The sequence below is a fragment of the Lepidochelys kempii genome, chromosome 10, assembly GCF_965140265.1.
Source record: "Lepidochelys kempii isolate rLepKem1 chromosome 10, rLepKem1.hap2, whole genome shotgun sequence".
Taxonomy (NCBI): domain Eukaryota; kingdom Metazoa; phylum Chordata; order Testudines; family Cheloniidae; genus Lepidochelys; species Lepidochelys kempii.
Genome location: NC_133265.1, coordinates 35,260,457 through 35,277,654, shown reverse-complemented (window position 1 = coordinate 35,277,654; position 17,198 = coordinate 35,260,457). Strand labels below are relative to the sequence as shown.

General features: G+C 51.2%; 1 protein-coding gene across 7 annotated transcripts in view; it reads right to left on the bottom strand.

The window, feature by feature from the left end:
- DECR2 (2,4-dienoyl-CoA reductase 2) overlaps positions 1 to 17,198 on the bottom strand; it is a 108,669-nt gene that overhangs the window by 34,839 nt on the left and 56,632 nt on the right. For 2 of the 7 annotated variants that reach the window (XM_073362842.1, XM_073362841.1), the window contains exons 1-4: positions 8,696 to 8,916; positions 8,283 to 8,392; positions 6,184 to 6,252; positions 4,846 to 4,897 (exon numbers count right to left, since the gene is read on the bottom strand). In XM_073362842.1, the coding sequence (XP_073218943.1) occupies positions 4,846 to 4,897; positions 6,184 to 6,252; positions 8,283 to 8,380 (219 nt within the window). In that variant the 5' untranslated portion in view covers positions 8,381 to 8,392; positions 8,696 to 8,916. The other 5 variants (XM_073362843.1, XM_073362844.1, XM_073362847.1 and 2 more) reach the window with 5 other exon arrangements.

Genomic DNA, 17,198 nt, shown 5'->3' with positions numbered 1-17,198 from the left:
TTGACCTACATGCCACCTTCCACGGAGGAGCCGCAGCTTTGTCAGGGCCCCCCATGCTACTGCTGCTGAGGGGTAAACCCAGGTGGTGATTCCCAGCCCCTGCCCCATGGAAGAGTACCAGGGATCTGGAGCCAGTGAGCATCGGGCAGGCAGGGAAACAAGGAGGGGGACAGAGCCTGTGTGCTTATCAGCTGCAGCAACATCACGCTACCCCTCCCCCCTCCCGCATGAGTGGGGTAAGAACGGCCAACACACCCTGGCCTGGGGAGGTAGGGTTTGTGACTTTCAGGATTTTCTTTTTACTTGTTGGCCTTTCCACCCTCCCACGTAATGTCAAACAATTAAGTGCAAATCAGAATGGGCTGATGCATGGCCAATACTTGCCGTGTTGCCAACTCTTACAATTTTAGCACAAGTTTCACAACATTTGGTGTTTCTCTTCAAGCCCCAGCTCCTGGAGTCAGGTGATTTCCTGAGACTCTCAGCTTTTACTACATAAAAAAAATTACAAGGAAGTTTCTAGCCCTCACAATTGCAGAGAAAAGTTTGAAAATGTAACCTAGTAGCCCCTAAAGACTCAGATCCCAAAAGGCAAATACAAGAAGGAAACAACTTATTATTTTTAAAAATCTTGTAGGGTTTTTTTTAGCCCAACTCATGATTTTTCAAGTGCTTGATGTTTGCAATCCTGCATCTTAATCAGCCCAACAGTCACACAGATTCACTCTCCAGTTTCTATCGGGATCTTTGTTCCACTTCAGTGAATTCTACACAGGGTGAAGCAGATGCTGGTTTACATCTGATGCACTGCTGTTACTTTATGAATCTACATGGAAATCAGCAACTCACAATTGGAGGCTTTGATTTAATTGAAATAAAACAAACAAAGCTCAATTGAACAAAGTCATTCAGTTTAGGGCATCTTCCTCATGCGTAGTCAAGTCTAAGGGTATGTCTACACTGGCAGAGTTACAGCGCCGCTCTGAGATCGCTGAAGGGAAATCGCTGTTGTGTGTTCACACTGTCAGCTGCCTGCGCAACAGCATGTTCACACTTGCTCACTTTCAGCAGTATTTGGAGCGGTGCATTCTGGGAAGCTATCCCACAGAGCATCTCTTCCTCTTCTGCCGCTAAGAGTTGTGGGAAGGTGGAGGGGTCACGGGGCATCCTGGATCCTGTCCCAATGCCCCGTGATGCATTGCTTCGCATCCCAGCAATCCCTGTGCTTCCGTCCACATTTGACACCATCTTTCAACGCTTTGTGTACTGCGCACTCTGTTTCTTTGGGCTGCAGGAATGGATCCCAAACTGTTGACCAGTGTGACGTTCTGTATCTCGGGGGAACACGCAGCACCCGCATGTTCATCCTTATAATATGATTGTGTAGTATCTAATGCAAAGTTTGTCATGTCAGGTGTCTTCAGAAGGCTCATGATGCACTGAGCACTGTTATAGTAATGGAATAGTAATTGTTATAATAATGTTATAGGTTGTAATTTCATGTATATAGTTATGAGGCTGAGAATGTGTCCTCATGGCTTAAAGCAAGCCCAGGCAAAAACTCTCCAAAAGCAGAGGGGCAGTTCAAACCTCATCAGGGCATGTATGGGACAAACCCAGACCAGCCTCACAGGATCAAAGGACACTGGCCTAGGCAACAACAAAAGATCTATTGGACTCCCCAGTGAGTCACCTCTCTTCCTTTCGTCAGTTTGGGACTGCGATGAGGTAATGCTCACCTGACTCTGCAGGGGGTGGGCAAAGCCAAGAGGGAAGAAAGAACATGATAAAAGGGAGAGACGCTTGCCATGCTCTTCTTCTCTCTTCCCCCTCCACCTACAGACATTACCACCAAGCGACTGAAGTGCTGATCAAAGGGGAGAGCCTGGCTGAAGGGCAACCAGACAGCCTGTGGTGAGAAGCATCTAAGTTTGTAAGGGCATTGAAAGTGTTAAGATCACTTTAGAATGTGTTTTGCTTTTATTTCATTTGACCAAATCTGACTTCTTGTGTTTTGACTTATAATCACTTAAAATCTATCTTTGTAGTTAATAAATCTGTTTGTTCATTCTACCTGAAGCAGTGCATTTGGTCTGAAACATGTCAGAGACTCCCCTTGGGATAACAAGCCTGGTACATATCAATTTCTTTTTAAATTGACAAACTCATAAGCTTGCAGTGTCCAGCAGGCATAACTGGACACTGCAAGATGGAGGTTCCTAGGGTTGTATCTGGGACTGGAGATGTTGGCTAGTTTCATTCCGTTGCACAATCCTAGGAGCAGCTTACATGCTAGAAGCTGTGCATGAACAGCCCAGGAATGGGGGTTCTCACAGCAGAGCAGAGTAAGGCTGCCTCCCAGAATCAAGGATTGGAGTGATTTAGCAAATCATCGGTACAGGTAACACCAGAGGCGAACGTCTGCTACTCGTTCTGACAAACATGTCACGAGTGGCAGTGGAGTTATTCCTTAAACTACAAAGGAAAGAGGAGAGTGACATTGATCTTGCCACATGTACTAGCTACAACATGAGATTGCTTATGGCATTCACGGAGGTGCTGACCACAGTGGAAAGCCACTTTTGGGCTTGGGAAACAAGCAATGAGTGGTGGAATCACATCGTCTGGGATGACTAGCAGTGGCCAAAGAACTTTCGGATCAGGAAAGCCACATTCATGGGACTGTGTGATGAGCTCACCCCAACCCTGCGGCACAAGGACACAAGAATGACAGCTGCCTTGCCGTTGAAGAAGCGCATGGCAATTGCACTGTGGAAGCTGGCTATTCCAGACTGCTACCTATCATTCCTGTCCTTACATTTTCCACAGGATATGTTCACTATGGAAGACATCTCGATGCTGACGGTGAGCAGGGAATCAAGGGAGGGTTTTCTTCAAGACTGTGGCTTCCACCCTGACCTTTATGCGGCTTGCCTGTGTGCAGCAATGTTCCACCCCTCTCACCCCGTGACAGCACAGTGGTGCAGGAAAGTTACCATTAATGGGGCAAGAAATAAAGCAGCTCTACCAAAGAACCTGTGGCAGTGGATTGCCCACTATCTCCATGAGAGTTTCCTGGAGATCTGAAGCAGATTCCCACAAAGTGAGGGAGTCAATCAACAGCCTGTTCTGCTGCTCAGACTAGGCATGTGGTGGTATGCGCATCATACAAACACAAGCCTGCTTTCTGCAACCCTCCTGCTCCCAACAACTTGCTTCAGCGATTCCCAAAATCAAATCCACTTACCAGGGGCCTCCTCTCCAGTTTGCACTTCGCCAAGATCCGACTGCTGTGACTGGCTAGGCTCCTCTGGGGTAGAAAAGAGCTCCTGGCTGCCTGCATCTCTGACCTCCATGTCATCCTCTGCCTCTGGGTCCTCCTCCCAATTCACATCCTCGTCCAAGGTTTTCTCCTCCTGGCTCGGTCCACCCAAGTATCCACAGCAGCCTTTGCAGTGGAAGTGGGGTTGCCACTGAGTATCACGTCCAGTTCTTTGTAGAACTGGCAGCTCATGGACACAGCACCAGAGTGGCAGTTTGCCTCCCACACCTTGTGGTAGGTGTTCGGCAACTCCTTCACTTTGACCCTGCACTGCAGTGTCCCCCGGTCATGGCCCTTTTCTGTCATGCATTGTGAAATCTGTCCGAAGGTATCATAATTCCTATGGCTGGAGCACAGCTGTGACTGCACTGCCTCATCTCCCCAAATGCTGATGAGGTCCAGCAGCTCGGCATTGCTCCAAGCGGGGGATCACCTGGTGCATGGAGTGGGCATGGCCACCTGGAAAGACATGCTGAGACCACTGCACACATCACCGAGCAAACAGGAAGGGGACTTTCAAATTTCCAAAGGAATTTACAGGGTAGGGATGACGTTTGATCTCCTGAGGGCAGGGCAGTAGCGTTCAAACAGATGATCAGAGAGGCAAGAATGGGCACTGTGGGACACCTCCTGGGGGCCAATCACAGAGCTGTAATCGACCAGGGTGTCTACACTGTACCCTCAGCGCAGAAACCTCTACGCCTCTTGTCAGGGTGTTTTTTTTACAGCGCTGCAACTGCGTAGTTTCTGCGCACTAAGTGGCTTGGTAGTGTGTACACCTCAGGAGTTAAAACACAGAAGGCTGCTATACTACGCAGAAACTTACCAGTGTAGACAGGGCCTAAGAGGCCTTTTTCTTTCTCTACTTTCTAGAATTTCATTCTTTTTACCTCCCTTTTAATCATGCACAAAACAACAACATGTAGTGACTGGAAAAACCCTGCTAGGACCCAGGTAGTCCATCCTCTGGAGCCAATACAGGATTAGACCCTACCCCAAACTCAGTCCCATTTCAGCTCTGCCATTGGTTTAACTTCCTTCCATGCCTCAGTTGCTTCATCTGAAAAATGGGGATTATGATACTGGGAACCCCCCCGTTTTGTAAAGCACTTTGAAATCTATGGATGAAAATCACTAGATAAGAGCTGGGTGGTGTTATTACAATTGATTTTTCCAGTGCTCCATCCAGTCATGCTGTAAATAACTCAAGCACTGAAACTTCCACCACTACCCTTGGAAGACTAATCCAAAATGCAACAGATCTCACCAAGAGGCGTTCTGAGCTCAGCCTTCTCCTAATACTCCTTGTCATACCCCCTCAGCTCACTGGTTATCTTTCAGATACTGAGGTGCCTGGAACGGACCATACTCCTCAAGACACACATGGAGAGGAAAGACGGTGGAGTTCATTAGGTGTTTAGTACCACCATGCCTTACTGCCCCATCGTATCCTGGTCTCTGAAATATGCAAAAATGGTCTTGGACCTCGCAGCCTCCGTCCCACCAGTCTCCCATCTACTCACCTCAGCTACTCTCTGCAAGTTCCTGCTGGCAATGATTGTACGGCAGCCATGCCTGCAAAGAAACCCCAATGGGGACACTGAATGCCTCATACAGATCGCACTCAGCTCATCTACCCCAAAATCTTTAAAGAGATTAATTGTCACACCCACAGTGGCTTAGTAAACCTGAAACTGAACTCCGCCACAGGAATGCCTAGGAATTTCTCACCCCACAGTGCTTTTAGGGGAAGGAGACAGGGTGAGCTCACTTCTCTTTTCTATAGTGTTTGAGAGCAGGTGGTATTATCCATGACGTGCCTTCCACTCTCCACAGTGGGCATCTGGCAAAGGTAAGTTGGCTCCCTCTTTCTCTCTGAAAGATCTAGTCTAGCTCAGACAGAAGTTATAGGCAGGAATCGCTGGGTGATGACTTCTGGCCTGCGTTATGCAGGTCAGACTATATGATCAGAATGCTCTCTTCTGGTCCTAAAATCTATGCATCAGTAACAGTGCTTAGGGGATTCGTCATCCAAAGAAAAGTACAACAGGAAATTGTAGTGAAGAGAGCCCGACAGGGCTCAGCATGGGAGCAAATTCAGAATGTTCAATCCATAGCGTGCTCAGGTTAAATTCAATCCGAGTTAGAAGGCTATTACAAATGTTACTATTTGTTATTCTGGAGAGCAACCAGATTACAGAATGAACTGTCCAGAAAGCACGGAGGGGAATGGCCAGCAATGATGGACATTCATCAGAATTTAATTTAGCACCAACATTATGTTCAGTGCACAAAAGTAAAAAGATTTAAACAAGTCAATGGTTAACACGACCATGGTTAACCAATGGTTAAACTCTGCATTTGATACAATCTAATGGGCAGGATCTGAAAGACAGGACTGGAAGACAAGCATTCCTCCAATCATCCATCCAGCTAATGTGATGGATCCTCTCTGCACTGACTATGCATATCAGAATATACAAAGGATACAGCACAGATACCATGGAGTGATTTTACTTTATGTTTTTAAAGATAATATTTTCTATGAAAATATATGAGCACTAACTGAACATGAAAAACTGTGCTGGAAATCACAAGAGAATAGCCTTTCTCAATAGATTTTGGCATGTACAAAGCTAGCTGGGATCCAGTAGCAAAATGAAAAGTCATGAAAATAAAAGTTAGGCTTTTCCAAAGGGTGAGTTCAGGAATCAGACAAAAGCTATACTTAGGGAAATACTTGTTTTCTCTGGGCTGGTTCAGCTAAACAATGAATAGAGAAAGCTGGGGAATATGAAAGTAGAGGAAGCAGATGGGGTGGGCTGGGAACAAAACTATCATGGAAGATCAGAGATCCATACCTCATGAAAACCTCCGCTACCCGGAATCCAATCCCAGAGCCGCCTCCAGTGATGAATGCAGCTTTGCCCCTGTTGGCAGAGGAAGTAAAGCCATTCAAAACCAAACTCTCATGCATGGAATTCATCTAGATGTTTCCCTGCCTCAGTCATGGAGGGCAACAATTCTGATCAAAGCCAAAGACACAGCAATGACGGGAAGTGCATGCACAGCAATCTCATGGAAGCAACAAGTACCCTACCCCCTGGAGTGAGACAGTGGGCTGTTGGCATGGAGGCTGCTTTAGGAAGCAGATCAGATACTAGCACACATCATGTTAAAGTACAGCATGCTTGGGATACTTAGTCCCAGACTCCGAATGTAGGGGTCAGTTTAGAGAGACTCCTGAGGTTGAATCTACTGAGGCAGCGATGTCCATCTGCTATAGCAGGGGTGGGCAAACTTTTTGGCCTGAGGGCTGCATCGGGTTTCCAAAATTGTATGGAGGGCCGGTTAGGAAAGGCTGTGCCTCCCCAAACAGCCAGGCGTGGCCCGGCTCCCACCCCCTATCCGACCCCCCCTGCTTCTCACCCCTCACGGCCCCCCTGGACTCCTGCCCCATCCAAGCCCCCCTGTTCCCTGATGGTCCCCCAGAACCCGTCCCATCCACCCGCCCCGCTCTCTGTCCCCTAACCGCCCCCAGACCTCCCGTCCCTAACTGCCCCCAGCCGCCCCATCCAACCCCTCTCCTTCCTGACTGACCCCCCCCCGGACCCCTGCTCCATACAACCACCCCTTCTCCCTGTCCCGACTGCCCCCAGAACCTCCACCCGACTGCCCTCTGCCACCCCATCCAACCCCTCCTCTCACTCCTGACTGCCCCTCCAGGACCCCTGCACCCATTCAACCCCCCTGTTCCCCACCCTCTGACCGCCCCAACCCCTACCCACACCCCCGGCCCCTGACGACACCCCGAACTCCCCTGCCCTCTATCCAACCCCCCCCGTTCCGGAGGGGCTAGGGGCAAGCATCCCGGGCCAGGAGCTCAGTGGCCAGGCAGGAGGGTCCCATGTGCTGGATGTGGCCCGCAGACTGTAGTTTGCCCACCTCTGTGCTACAGCAATCTGTCTGTCTGCAGAAACCCTTCCATGGAGGGGGCACTCTCACTGATGACACAGTACTTTAAAATCTATAAATGGGGAAGTTAATCCAAATTCTAGGGGCTGAATAACATTAGGAATCTGAATCTATATATGCTAAGAGAAGAGTAATTAAATCTCATGCGTCAAGGTATGAGCTGACCACCAGAGGTGACGGAAAGAACATCCCTTCCCACATATGAAGCACTGCACAGTAGGCTAGATGTCTTTAGCTATATGAGTGGAGGGGTCAACTTTCTCTGAAGCATAAATTTAGATCATAATATCTGTGCAACAGAAACCTGTAGACAGAGCAGTCCCGTGGGTAGGGCGAATCAGGACGACTGCTCTGGGCCCCGGGCCTCATTTCCGCCCCTGGCTCCGTATCCCACTAGGGATGGCCCTGCCTGTAGAGTATAAGCTACCCTATTTATATAGGGCAGAAACATGACCTAATGGATAGAGCACTGGACTGGGACTCAGGAGACCTGGATTCTATCATGATTTTGCCACTAGCCAGCTGAGTCATTTTGTGAGAGTCGCTTCATCCTGTGCCTCAGTTTCCCCATTAGTAAAAATGGAGATAACGATATTCACCACCTTTGTAAAGAGCTTTGAGATCTACTGATGAATAGCACTAGATATTAATTTATTACCACATGTGAAGGACCACACACACTCTTGTGCTGAACAAATAAAGAGAATCATGTTGGCAATGGCCAGAAGCACACTACTGGATCTAATGGACCAGTGGCCAGCTGTGATAACACAAATCCCACATTCATAAATAATAAGACAATTCCTGTGAGGGGCCCCCAGAAAGCACCCTCCCCCGCTTTTCAGGCTGACAGGCGTGAGGCAGGGTTGTTATGGTACACGGGACAGGGGCAAAGGGCAGATAACCACTGGCTAGCACAGGTCATGGGCCAGAGAACAGCTAGGACGTTTGGGGCCCAGAAAGAGCCGCTTCGCCCTGCACTCACTTGAGAATATCCGGGCTAAAGAGGTAGGAATAGTCCTGGAGACAGTCATCTGTGTCAACGTCCGGCGGCGGCTGGCAAGCGGAGCCGGGCTGGGACATGGCTTCCCTGCACTGCAACGGAGCGACACAGGGTCAGGCACAAGCCACGAGCTCGAGAGCGGCAAGCGGCAGCCGCCGGGGAGAGCGCCCCCAGCCAGCGCGGCCCGCCTGCATGTCCAGCCTGCTCGCCCGTGCGCCGCCCGCAGGGACCCGCTCCCACCCAGGGCCGGCCCATGCCAGCCTGCCCCAGCCTCGGCCGGCCGGCCGCCCAGTCCAGCCCAGAGTCACGGTGAGAGGCTCTCGCGAGGGCCGGGGGGACTCCCTGGGGCGCGCACCCCCTGCAAAGGGCTCCCTGGTCCGGGGCTCGGGACGCACCTCGCACCCGCCGTGAACGACTCAGCCGCAACTCGGTCTCTTTCTCGCCTCCAGGGCACAGCGCCTGCGCCGTGGCGGGCTCCGCGCGGGGCACGCCGGGATTTGTAGTCCATCCAGGGTATTCTGGGGTTCTTTTGCCCGCTCGGGCCCCCTGCCCCGTCAGGGTGTTTCTCGAGGCGCATGCGCGCTGCTCGCCTTGCTGCGGCTGGGCTGTCTGCGACAGCCCGCTCCCGCGAGCCGTGCGGGGAAGCGGGGCGCAGCCCCCGCCTCAGGGGCACACGGCGCAGCGTCCCCGGGCCTGCCCAGAGCGTGGTGGAAGGGCCCAGCCACGAACACTCCCGCCCAGGCTGCCAGGCCGCGCGGACGCTCATGGCTAGTGTCTGACGCCCGCCTCCCGCGGGGACTGAGCAGAGAGCCCGCCCCCCTCCCGGCGGCTGAGGAGCAGCTCCGGGTCCATCCGTGGCAATAACTGGCCCCAAGGGGGGCCCCGTCCGCGGGAAGCCTGCGGCAGACCCAGGAACAGAACCCTGCTCTGTCGCTAGGCAGCGCGGCCTCCCCACCTCATGTTCAATAGGGATTTGTTAGACTAATGAACATGTCCAGCTTGAGATGAGTCGAACACTTGGGTCTTCTCTCTCCCCCCATCAGGCCCATACAAGAACCCCTACGAGCTGATCTGAGAAAGTCCATGCAGAAAAGAGATTAATAAGATCCCTGTCCTACTAGAGAGTCTGATTTAAGGTTAGTAGCTGTCATTCAAATAGCCCTTTGCTGTGTTTCCAGTGGGAACATCCACACTGCTGATCTTCACGTGGTCCCCGTCTCCACATGTGTAGAGGTCATGGGATGTAACCCTCAACAATGGTTTTCTTTTTCCCTTACTTTTGCTTGTGCTGGGGGAGGGGCTGTAAAATACAGTCCAGCATGCGGGTGGGTAAACTTTTTGGCCTGAGGGCCACAGCTGGTTATGGAAATTGTTTGGCAGGCCATGAATGCTCACAAAATTGGGGTTCAGGTTTAGAAGGGGGTGAGGGCTCTGGGTGGGGGTGCAGGCTCTGGGGTGGGGCCAGAAAAGAGGAGTTCAGGGTACAGGAGGGGGCTCTGGGCTGGGGCAGGGGGTTGGTGTGGGGGGGGGTTCTGGCTGGAGGTACAGGCTCTGGGGTGGGGCTGAGGGATTCGGGGGGGGGGGAACAGGGCTGGCGCAGGGGGTTGGGGCACGGGTGGGGGTGCAGGCTCTGGGTGGTGCTTACCTCAAGCAGCTCCCGGAAGCAGCAGCATGTCCCTTCTCCGGCTCCTACACAGAGGCACGGCCAGGCAGCTCTGCATGCTGACCCGTTCACAGGCACCACCCCTGCAGTTCCCTGCAGATCTGTGGGAGTGGCACCTGCGTACAGGGCAGCATGCAGAGTCCTCTGGCTGCCCCTAAACGTAGGAGCTGGAGGGGGGACATGCCGCTGCTTCCGGGAGCCGTGGCGTGCAGAGCGGCCCTTGACCCCGCTCCCCAGCTGGAGTGGGGAAAGCCCCAGACCCTGCCCCCCAGCGGGAGCTCGAGGGCCGGATTAAATTGGCTGGTGGGCTGTCGTTTGCCCATCCCTGGTCTAGTATTACACTGAACAAAACTGATTCATGATCCAGAGAGGGGCCCAGATCTAAACAATCCCAGCCTTCGGGGAAGTAATTTCACCTTCACAACTGCCCCTTCTCTGGCATTGGCCAGCTGTAGAACCCCAGATCCAAACATCTGAAAATATAGGGAAGATTTGGACCTGGATTTGGATGTTTCTACTCTGGCCCAAATCAAACATTTATTCTATTACATCTGCCTTCTCTCTTCACTTGTCCCCTCTGCTCCTCCCTCCAGTTTACATGCTAATTCCAAAAGGAAACCACACAGTGCTTGAATAAGGTGGCTTTGAGTGGCTTAAGCATTTCACCTAGTTCCATTTTCTTTAGGATGCATCTAACTGCACTAAACTGAGCTTTTATTGTTGAGAATTTTGAAATAGTCTGCATGTTTGCCATTGAAATTGCATAGCCTATATTGCTTTAGGGCTGTTCCATTCTGAGCTTTCACTGTTGAGAATGTTGAAATAATCTGCATGTTTGCCATTGAAATTGCATAGTCTGTATTGCTTTAGAGCTGTTCCATTCCAACCTTTGTCACTTTTACTGTCTTCTTAACCTTAGATGCTGAGCTGTAAAGTTAAAAAAAAACTGTAAAGTCAAAGCGAGAATTTAAAATCAAACAAAAGGAAATGTGTTTAAGGTTTACAAGTGGGGGAGGGGATGACTCAGGGATTGACAGTGGGAGAAAAGCTAAAAACATAACAACACTGAACATTTCATCTGTTAATCTCAATGGGCTTTGCAAAAGGGAGGCTATATCATATCCCTCTCAGGGAAACTGAGGCACTGGGAAGTGATGTGGCTTGCCCAAAGTTACACAGCGAGTCAACCGCAGAGCTAGGCCCCAGATCAGGTCTTAAATGACGAGCCACACACAGAGACAACGCTGGAGGTAATCCACAGTTCCTAATAAAAATGAACTGTGCCGCTCTTGGCAGAAGGGTGATACACATTTTTATGACTTACAGTACATTTAAGCAGCTCTTTACCTAAGCTCATTTCTTTGAGGTTATAAAGATCACACTAAAGAAGGCTCTGTGGAGCTTAGTGGTGTTGAGCTATGCACTGTAAGTTGTTCCTCCTACAGCACATCACACACTATACTTTACAGGATTGGGGCCTTTCTGCTCTAGCGCCCAGGAGATACGAGTAGTACATAGCATTATGGGCTCAATGGAGGAATTACTAGATAAGGTTCTCTGGCCTGTGTGGTGCTGAATTTCAGACTAGATCAGTAGTTCTCAAACTGTGGGTCAGGACCAGTGTTCCCTCTAATTTTTCCCACCCATGTATGGAATGAATTTTTTTATATGCACCAATATGAAGGTGATGTGTGACACATCACCTTCATATCATTGCACATAACAAAATTCATGTGGTGGGAGTGGGGCTGAGGGGTTCGGAGTATGGGAGGGGGCTCAGGGCTGGAGTGCAGGGGTGTGAGGGCTCCAGCTGGGGGTGCAGGCTCTGGGGTGACGCTGGGGATGAGGGGCTCAGGGCTGGGGGAGAGGATTGGGGTGCAGGGGGTGAGGGCTCTGGGGTGGGGCCAAGAATGAGGGGTTTAGGGTTCAGGAGAGTGCTCAGTGGCTATGCACGGAGAGAGGACTCCCCCCAGCTCTCTCTCCCCGCAGAAGCAGTACCTGGGCTGTGGGGGAGAAGCTTCTTTCCCTGCTGCGGCAGCTCTGGGTTTGGGGCTGCAGGTTAGGCGCCCCTCCCCAGGCCCCAGCAGGTCTAGGCCGGGGGAGGGCCACCCCGGGCACGCCTGGGTCCGGGCTGCTCTGGCTGCGGCTGGGGCCAGGCAACTCCAGCCAAGCCCCCGAAGCAGATTTGGGCTCCCCGACTATGACTGGGGCTGAGCCGCGCCACCCCAGCTGCAGCTGGGGCCGGGCTGCCCTGCCCCAACCACGGTTGGGCCCAATCCAGCCGCACTGCCCCAGCAGGTCCGGGCGACTCATCCATGGCTGGGTCCAGGCTGTTCCGGCCCAGCCTGGGGCCAGCCCAGGCTGCACCGCAGCAGAGTTGGTGCTGGGGGAAGGGGCGCCCCGCATTCTGGCCACAGCACATTGTGGCTCAGGCTAGGTGGGGACCAGAGGAGGAGCGCCCCTCCCCCAGCTGCAGCAGGTCCCTGGGCAGGTTCCTTGAGCGCCTACGCGGCACTAAATAGGCTGCTGTGTGGCGCATAGTTCACAGGACCCCAAAGTGGGTCGTGACCCAGTTTTAATGGGATTACCAGGGCTGTCGTTAGACTTGCTGGAACCCAGGGCCGAAGCCAGTGCCTGGTGTCATGTAGTCATTTTTGTTGTCAGAAGGGGGTCGCGGTGCAATGAAGTTTGAGAACCCCTGGACTAGATGATCACAATGGTCCTTTCTGCCATTAAACTCTATAAACCTCCTGTGCTCTAACTACTAGATAAGAGCTACTCTCCCTCACCTGCAGGTGACTGTTCTAATCCAGCCCAGCCTAGCAGTGCCAGAAGGTCATTTACCATCCAATGGCTGTTAGGAAGCGCATGCAGGGTAAGTGGAGGGCCTTGGTCTAGTTCACAGGGGGCAGGTATTCAAACCACAAAGACACAGCCAACTGGTACTAGCTGGTCCCTTGCTTAGCAGCCACTGTAGAAAGGAGAGTAAGGCCATGTCTACTCTACAAAATTAGGTCAAATTTATAGAAGTCGGTTTTGTAGAAAGCGTTTTTATACAGTCGATTGTGTGTGTCCCCACACAAATGCTCTAAGTGCATTTAGTTGGTGGAGTGCGTCCACAGTACCGAGGCAACCGTCAACTTCCGGAGCGTTGCACTGTGGGTAGCTATCCTACAGTTCCCGCAGTCTCCGCCTCCCATTTGAATTCTGGGTAGAAATCCCAATGCCTGATGGGGCAAAAACATTGTTGCGGGTGGTTCTGGGTTCTGGCAGACACCATAGCAAGCAAGCATGGAGCCTGTTCAGCTCACCACAGCAGTTATGACCATTGTAAACACCTCGCACATTATCACGCAGTTTATGCAGAACCACCACCTGAAACATATTGTCAGGCCCTCTCTTCGCCCCCCCCCCGGTGAAAGCAACAGCAGACATTCGTTTTGCGCCTTTTTTCCTGGGTTACCCGTGCAGACGCCATACCGTGGCAAGCATGGAGCCCGCTCAGCTCACTGTCACCTGGGTGCTCACAGACGTGGTACTGCATTGCTACACGGCAGCAGCTCATTGCCTTTTGGCAGCAGACAGTGCAGTATGACTGGTAGCTATCGTCGCCGTACTCCAGGGTGCTCTTTTAGCCGACCTCAGTGAGGTCGGTCAGGGGCGCCTGGGCAAAAATGGGAGTGACTCAGCCAAGTCATTTCCCTTTTAAGTTTCTTCTCATGGTGACTCAGTCCTGCTGGCAGCCCGACTGCACCGTCTTCTAATGAGCAGCCAGGAGACGACAATGGCCAGCAGTCATACTGCACCGTCTTCTGCCGAGAACCCAGGAGATGACGATGGCCAGCAGTCGTACTGCACCGTCTGCTGCCAGCAAGATGTATAAAGGTAGTTGAAGTGGATCAAAACAAGAAATAGACCAGATTTGTTTTGTATTCATTTTCTCCTCCCTTCCCCTGTGAAATCAATGGCCTGCTAAACCCAGGGTTTTGAGTTCTGTCCTTGAGGGGGCCATTCTGTTTCTCCTTGATGCAAAGCCACCCCGTTTGTTGATTTTAATTCCGTCAGCCAACCTGTAAACCATGTTGTCAGTCGCCCCTCCCTCCGTCAGAGCAATGGCAGACAATCGTTTTGTGCCCTTTTCCCTGGATTGCCCGAGCAGACACCATAGCAAGCAAGCATGGAGCCTGTTCAGCTCACCACAGCAGTTATGACCATTGTAAACACCTCGCACATTATCACACAGTTTATGCAGAACCACCACCTGAAAAAACTGGCGAGGAGGTGACAGCAGTGCGGTGATGAGGACATGAACACAGATTTCTCTAAAATCGCAGCCCCCAGCAATTTGGAGATCATGGTGTTAATGGGGCAGGCTCATGCCGTGAAACACCGATTCTGGGCCCGGGAAACAAGCACAGAGTGGTGGGACCGCACAGTGTTGCGGGTTTGGGATGATTCCCAGTGGCTCTGAAACTTTTGCATGCGTAAGGGCACTTTTATGGAACTTTGTGACTTGCTTTCCCCTGCCCTGAAGCGCAAGAATATCAAGATGAGAGCAGCCCTCACAGTTCACAAGCGAGTGGCAATAGCCCTGTGGAAGCTTGCAACGCCAGACAGCTACCGGTCAGTCGGGAATCAATTTGGAGTGGGCAAATCTACTGTAGGGGTTGCTGTGATGCAAGTAGCCAACGCAATCATTGAGCTGCCTCTATCAAAGGTAATGACTCTGGGAAATGTGCAGGTCATACTAGATGGCTTTGCTGCAATGGGATTCCCTAACTATGGTGGGGCTATAGATGGAACGCATATCTCTTATCTTGGGACCAGACCACCAGAGCAGCCAGTACATAAACCACAAAGGGTACTTTTCAATGGTGCTGCAAGTACTGGTGGATCACAAGGGACGTTTCACCAACATCAACGTGGGATGGCTGGGAAAGGTTCATGACGCTAGTGTCTTCAGGAGCTCTGGTCTGTTTAAACGGCTGCAGGAAGGGATTTACTTCCCAGACCAGAAAATAACCATTGGGGATGTTGAAATGCCTATAGTTATCCTCTGGGACCCAGCCTACCCCTTAATGCCCTGGCTCATGAAGTCGTACATAGGCACCCTGGACAGTAGTAAGGAGCTGTTCAACTATAGGCTGAGCAAGTGCAGAATGGTGGTAGAATGTGCATTTGGACATTTAAAGGGTCGCTGGCGCAGTTTACTGACTCGCTCAGACCTCAGCAAAACCGGTATTCTCATTGTTATTGCTGCTTGCTGTGTGCTCCACAATCTCTGTGAGAGTAAGGGGGAAATGTTTATGGCAGGGTGAGAGGTTGATGCAAATGACCTGGCCGCTGAATACGCGCCGCCAGACACCAGGACGGTTAGAAGAGCACAGGAGGAAGTGCTGCGCATCAGAGAAGTTTTGAAAACCAGTTTCATGACTGGCTAGGGTACTGTGTGACACTTCTGTTTGTTTCTCCTTCATGAAAACCCGCCCCCTTGTTGCCTCTAAATTTTCTGTAAGCCACCCGCCCTCCCCCCTTCGATCACAGCTTGCTTGCAAAGGAAATAAAGTCACTATCATTTAAAAAATATGTATTCTTTATTAATTGATTATAAAAAGAGGGAGATAACTCACAAGGTAGCCCGGGTGGGGTGTGGGAGGAGGGTAGGAAGGAAAGAAAAGGCCACTTTAAAACTTGTTGAATGACAGCCTTCTGTTCCTTGGGCTGTCCGCTGGGATGGAGTGGTTGGGTGCCCGGAGCCTCCCCCCCTGCCGCGTTCTTGGGCGGTCTGGGTGAGAGCTTATGGAACTTGGGGAAGAGGGAGGGCGGTTAAACAGGGGCTGCAGCGGCAGTCTGTGATCCTGCTGCCATTCATGAACCTCCACCAGATGCCGGAGCATGTCCATTTGATCCCACAGTAGCCCCAGCTTTGCATCATGCCTCCTCTGATCTTGCTGCCGCCACCTCTCCTCACGTTCATTGGCCATTTTCCTGTAGTCTGCTATTGTGTCCCTCCACACATTCTGCTGAGCTCTGTCAGTGCCGGACGACTGCATGAGCTCAGAGAACATTTCATTGCGTGTGGGTTTTTTTCGCCACCTTTTCTGAGATAGCCTTTGGGATGGAGGAGGGAGGCTTGAAACATTTGGAGCTGCTGGAGGAAAAAAAAGGAGTGAAGTATTTTAAAAGATACATTTTACAGAACAATGGCTATACTCTTTCACGGTGAACAACACTATTCACATTACATAGCACATGTGATTTTCGTACAAGGTCACATTTTGCATCTTATATTGAGTGCATGCAGCTTTGGTGTTAGAGATCACATACGCAGCGCCAGGCAACAGAATTTGGCATGCAGGCAGCCATGGTAAGCCATAGTCTTTTGGCTTCTGCAACCTTCATAACAGCAGCACCCCCCTCTCCCATACCAATCAAAGCACGTTGAGTTGGCCATTTAGTGCTGCAGTTTTCCTGTTAACGTGCAGCAGAAGAAACCAAACTAACTCCCTGCCCGCATCCAATTCTCTGGGATGATCGCTTTACCCCTCACCCCACGCGTGGCTGGTATCAGGAAAGATCCCTGCTAGCCAAACGTGAACAGCTCAGCGCCAATGCCCCACCCCCACCCCCCACCGCGTGGCTAACTGCAGGGAAGATATCTTTTCAGCCGCAGGCAAACAGCCCAGTAGGAATGGCCACCTCTGAATGTCCCCTTAATTAAATTCCCCTATTTCAACCAGGTTACCATGAATGATATCACTCTCCTCAGGATAACACAGAGAGATAAAGAACGGATGTTGCTTGAATGCCAAAAAACACCGGGACCGTACGCTGCCAGGCTTTCTCATGCAATGATACCAGATTACTTGCTACTAGCATGGCATGGTAAAATGTCCTACCATGGAGGATGGAATAAGGCTGCTCTTCCCAGAAACCTTCTGCAAAGGCTTTTAGAGTACCTCCAGGAGAGCTTCATGGAGATGTCCCTGGAGGATTTCCGCTCCATCCCCAGACATGTTAACAGCCTTTCCAGTAGCTGCACTGGCCACAAATGCATCCCAAGTCCTCATGGCTACTTAATCATTAAAAAACGCTTGCTTTTATAACATGTATTATATTTAAAAAGGTACACTCACCAGAGTGTACTCACTCCCTTCTCTGGCTTGGTTGGGTTGGGAAGGTATTTCAGGGTGATAAAAAGATCCTGGCTGTCGGGGAGAACGGTGTGCTGTGTG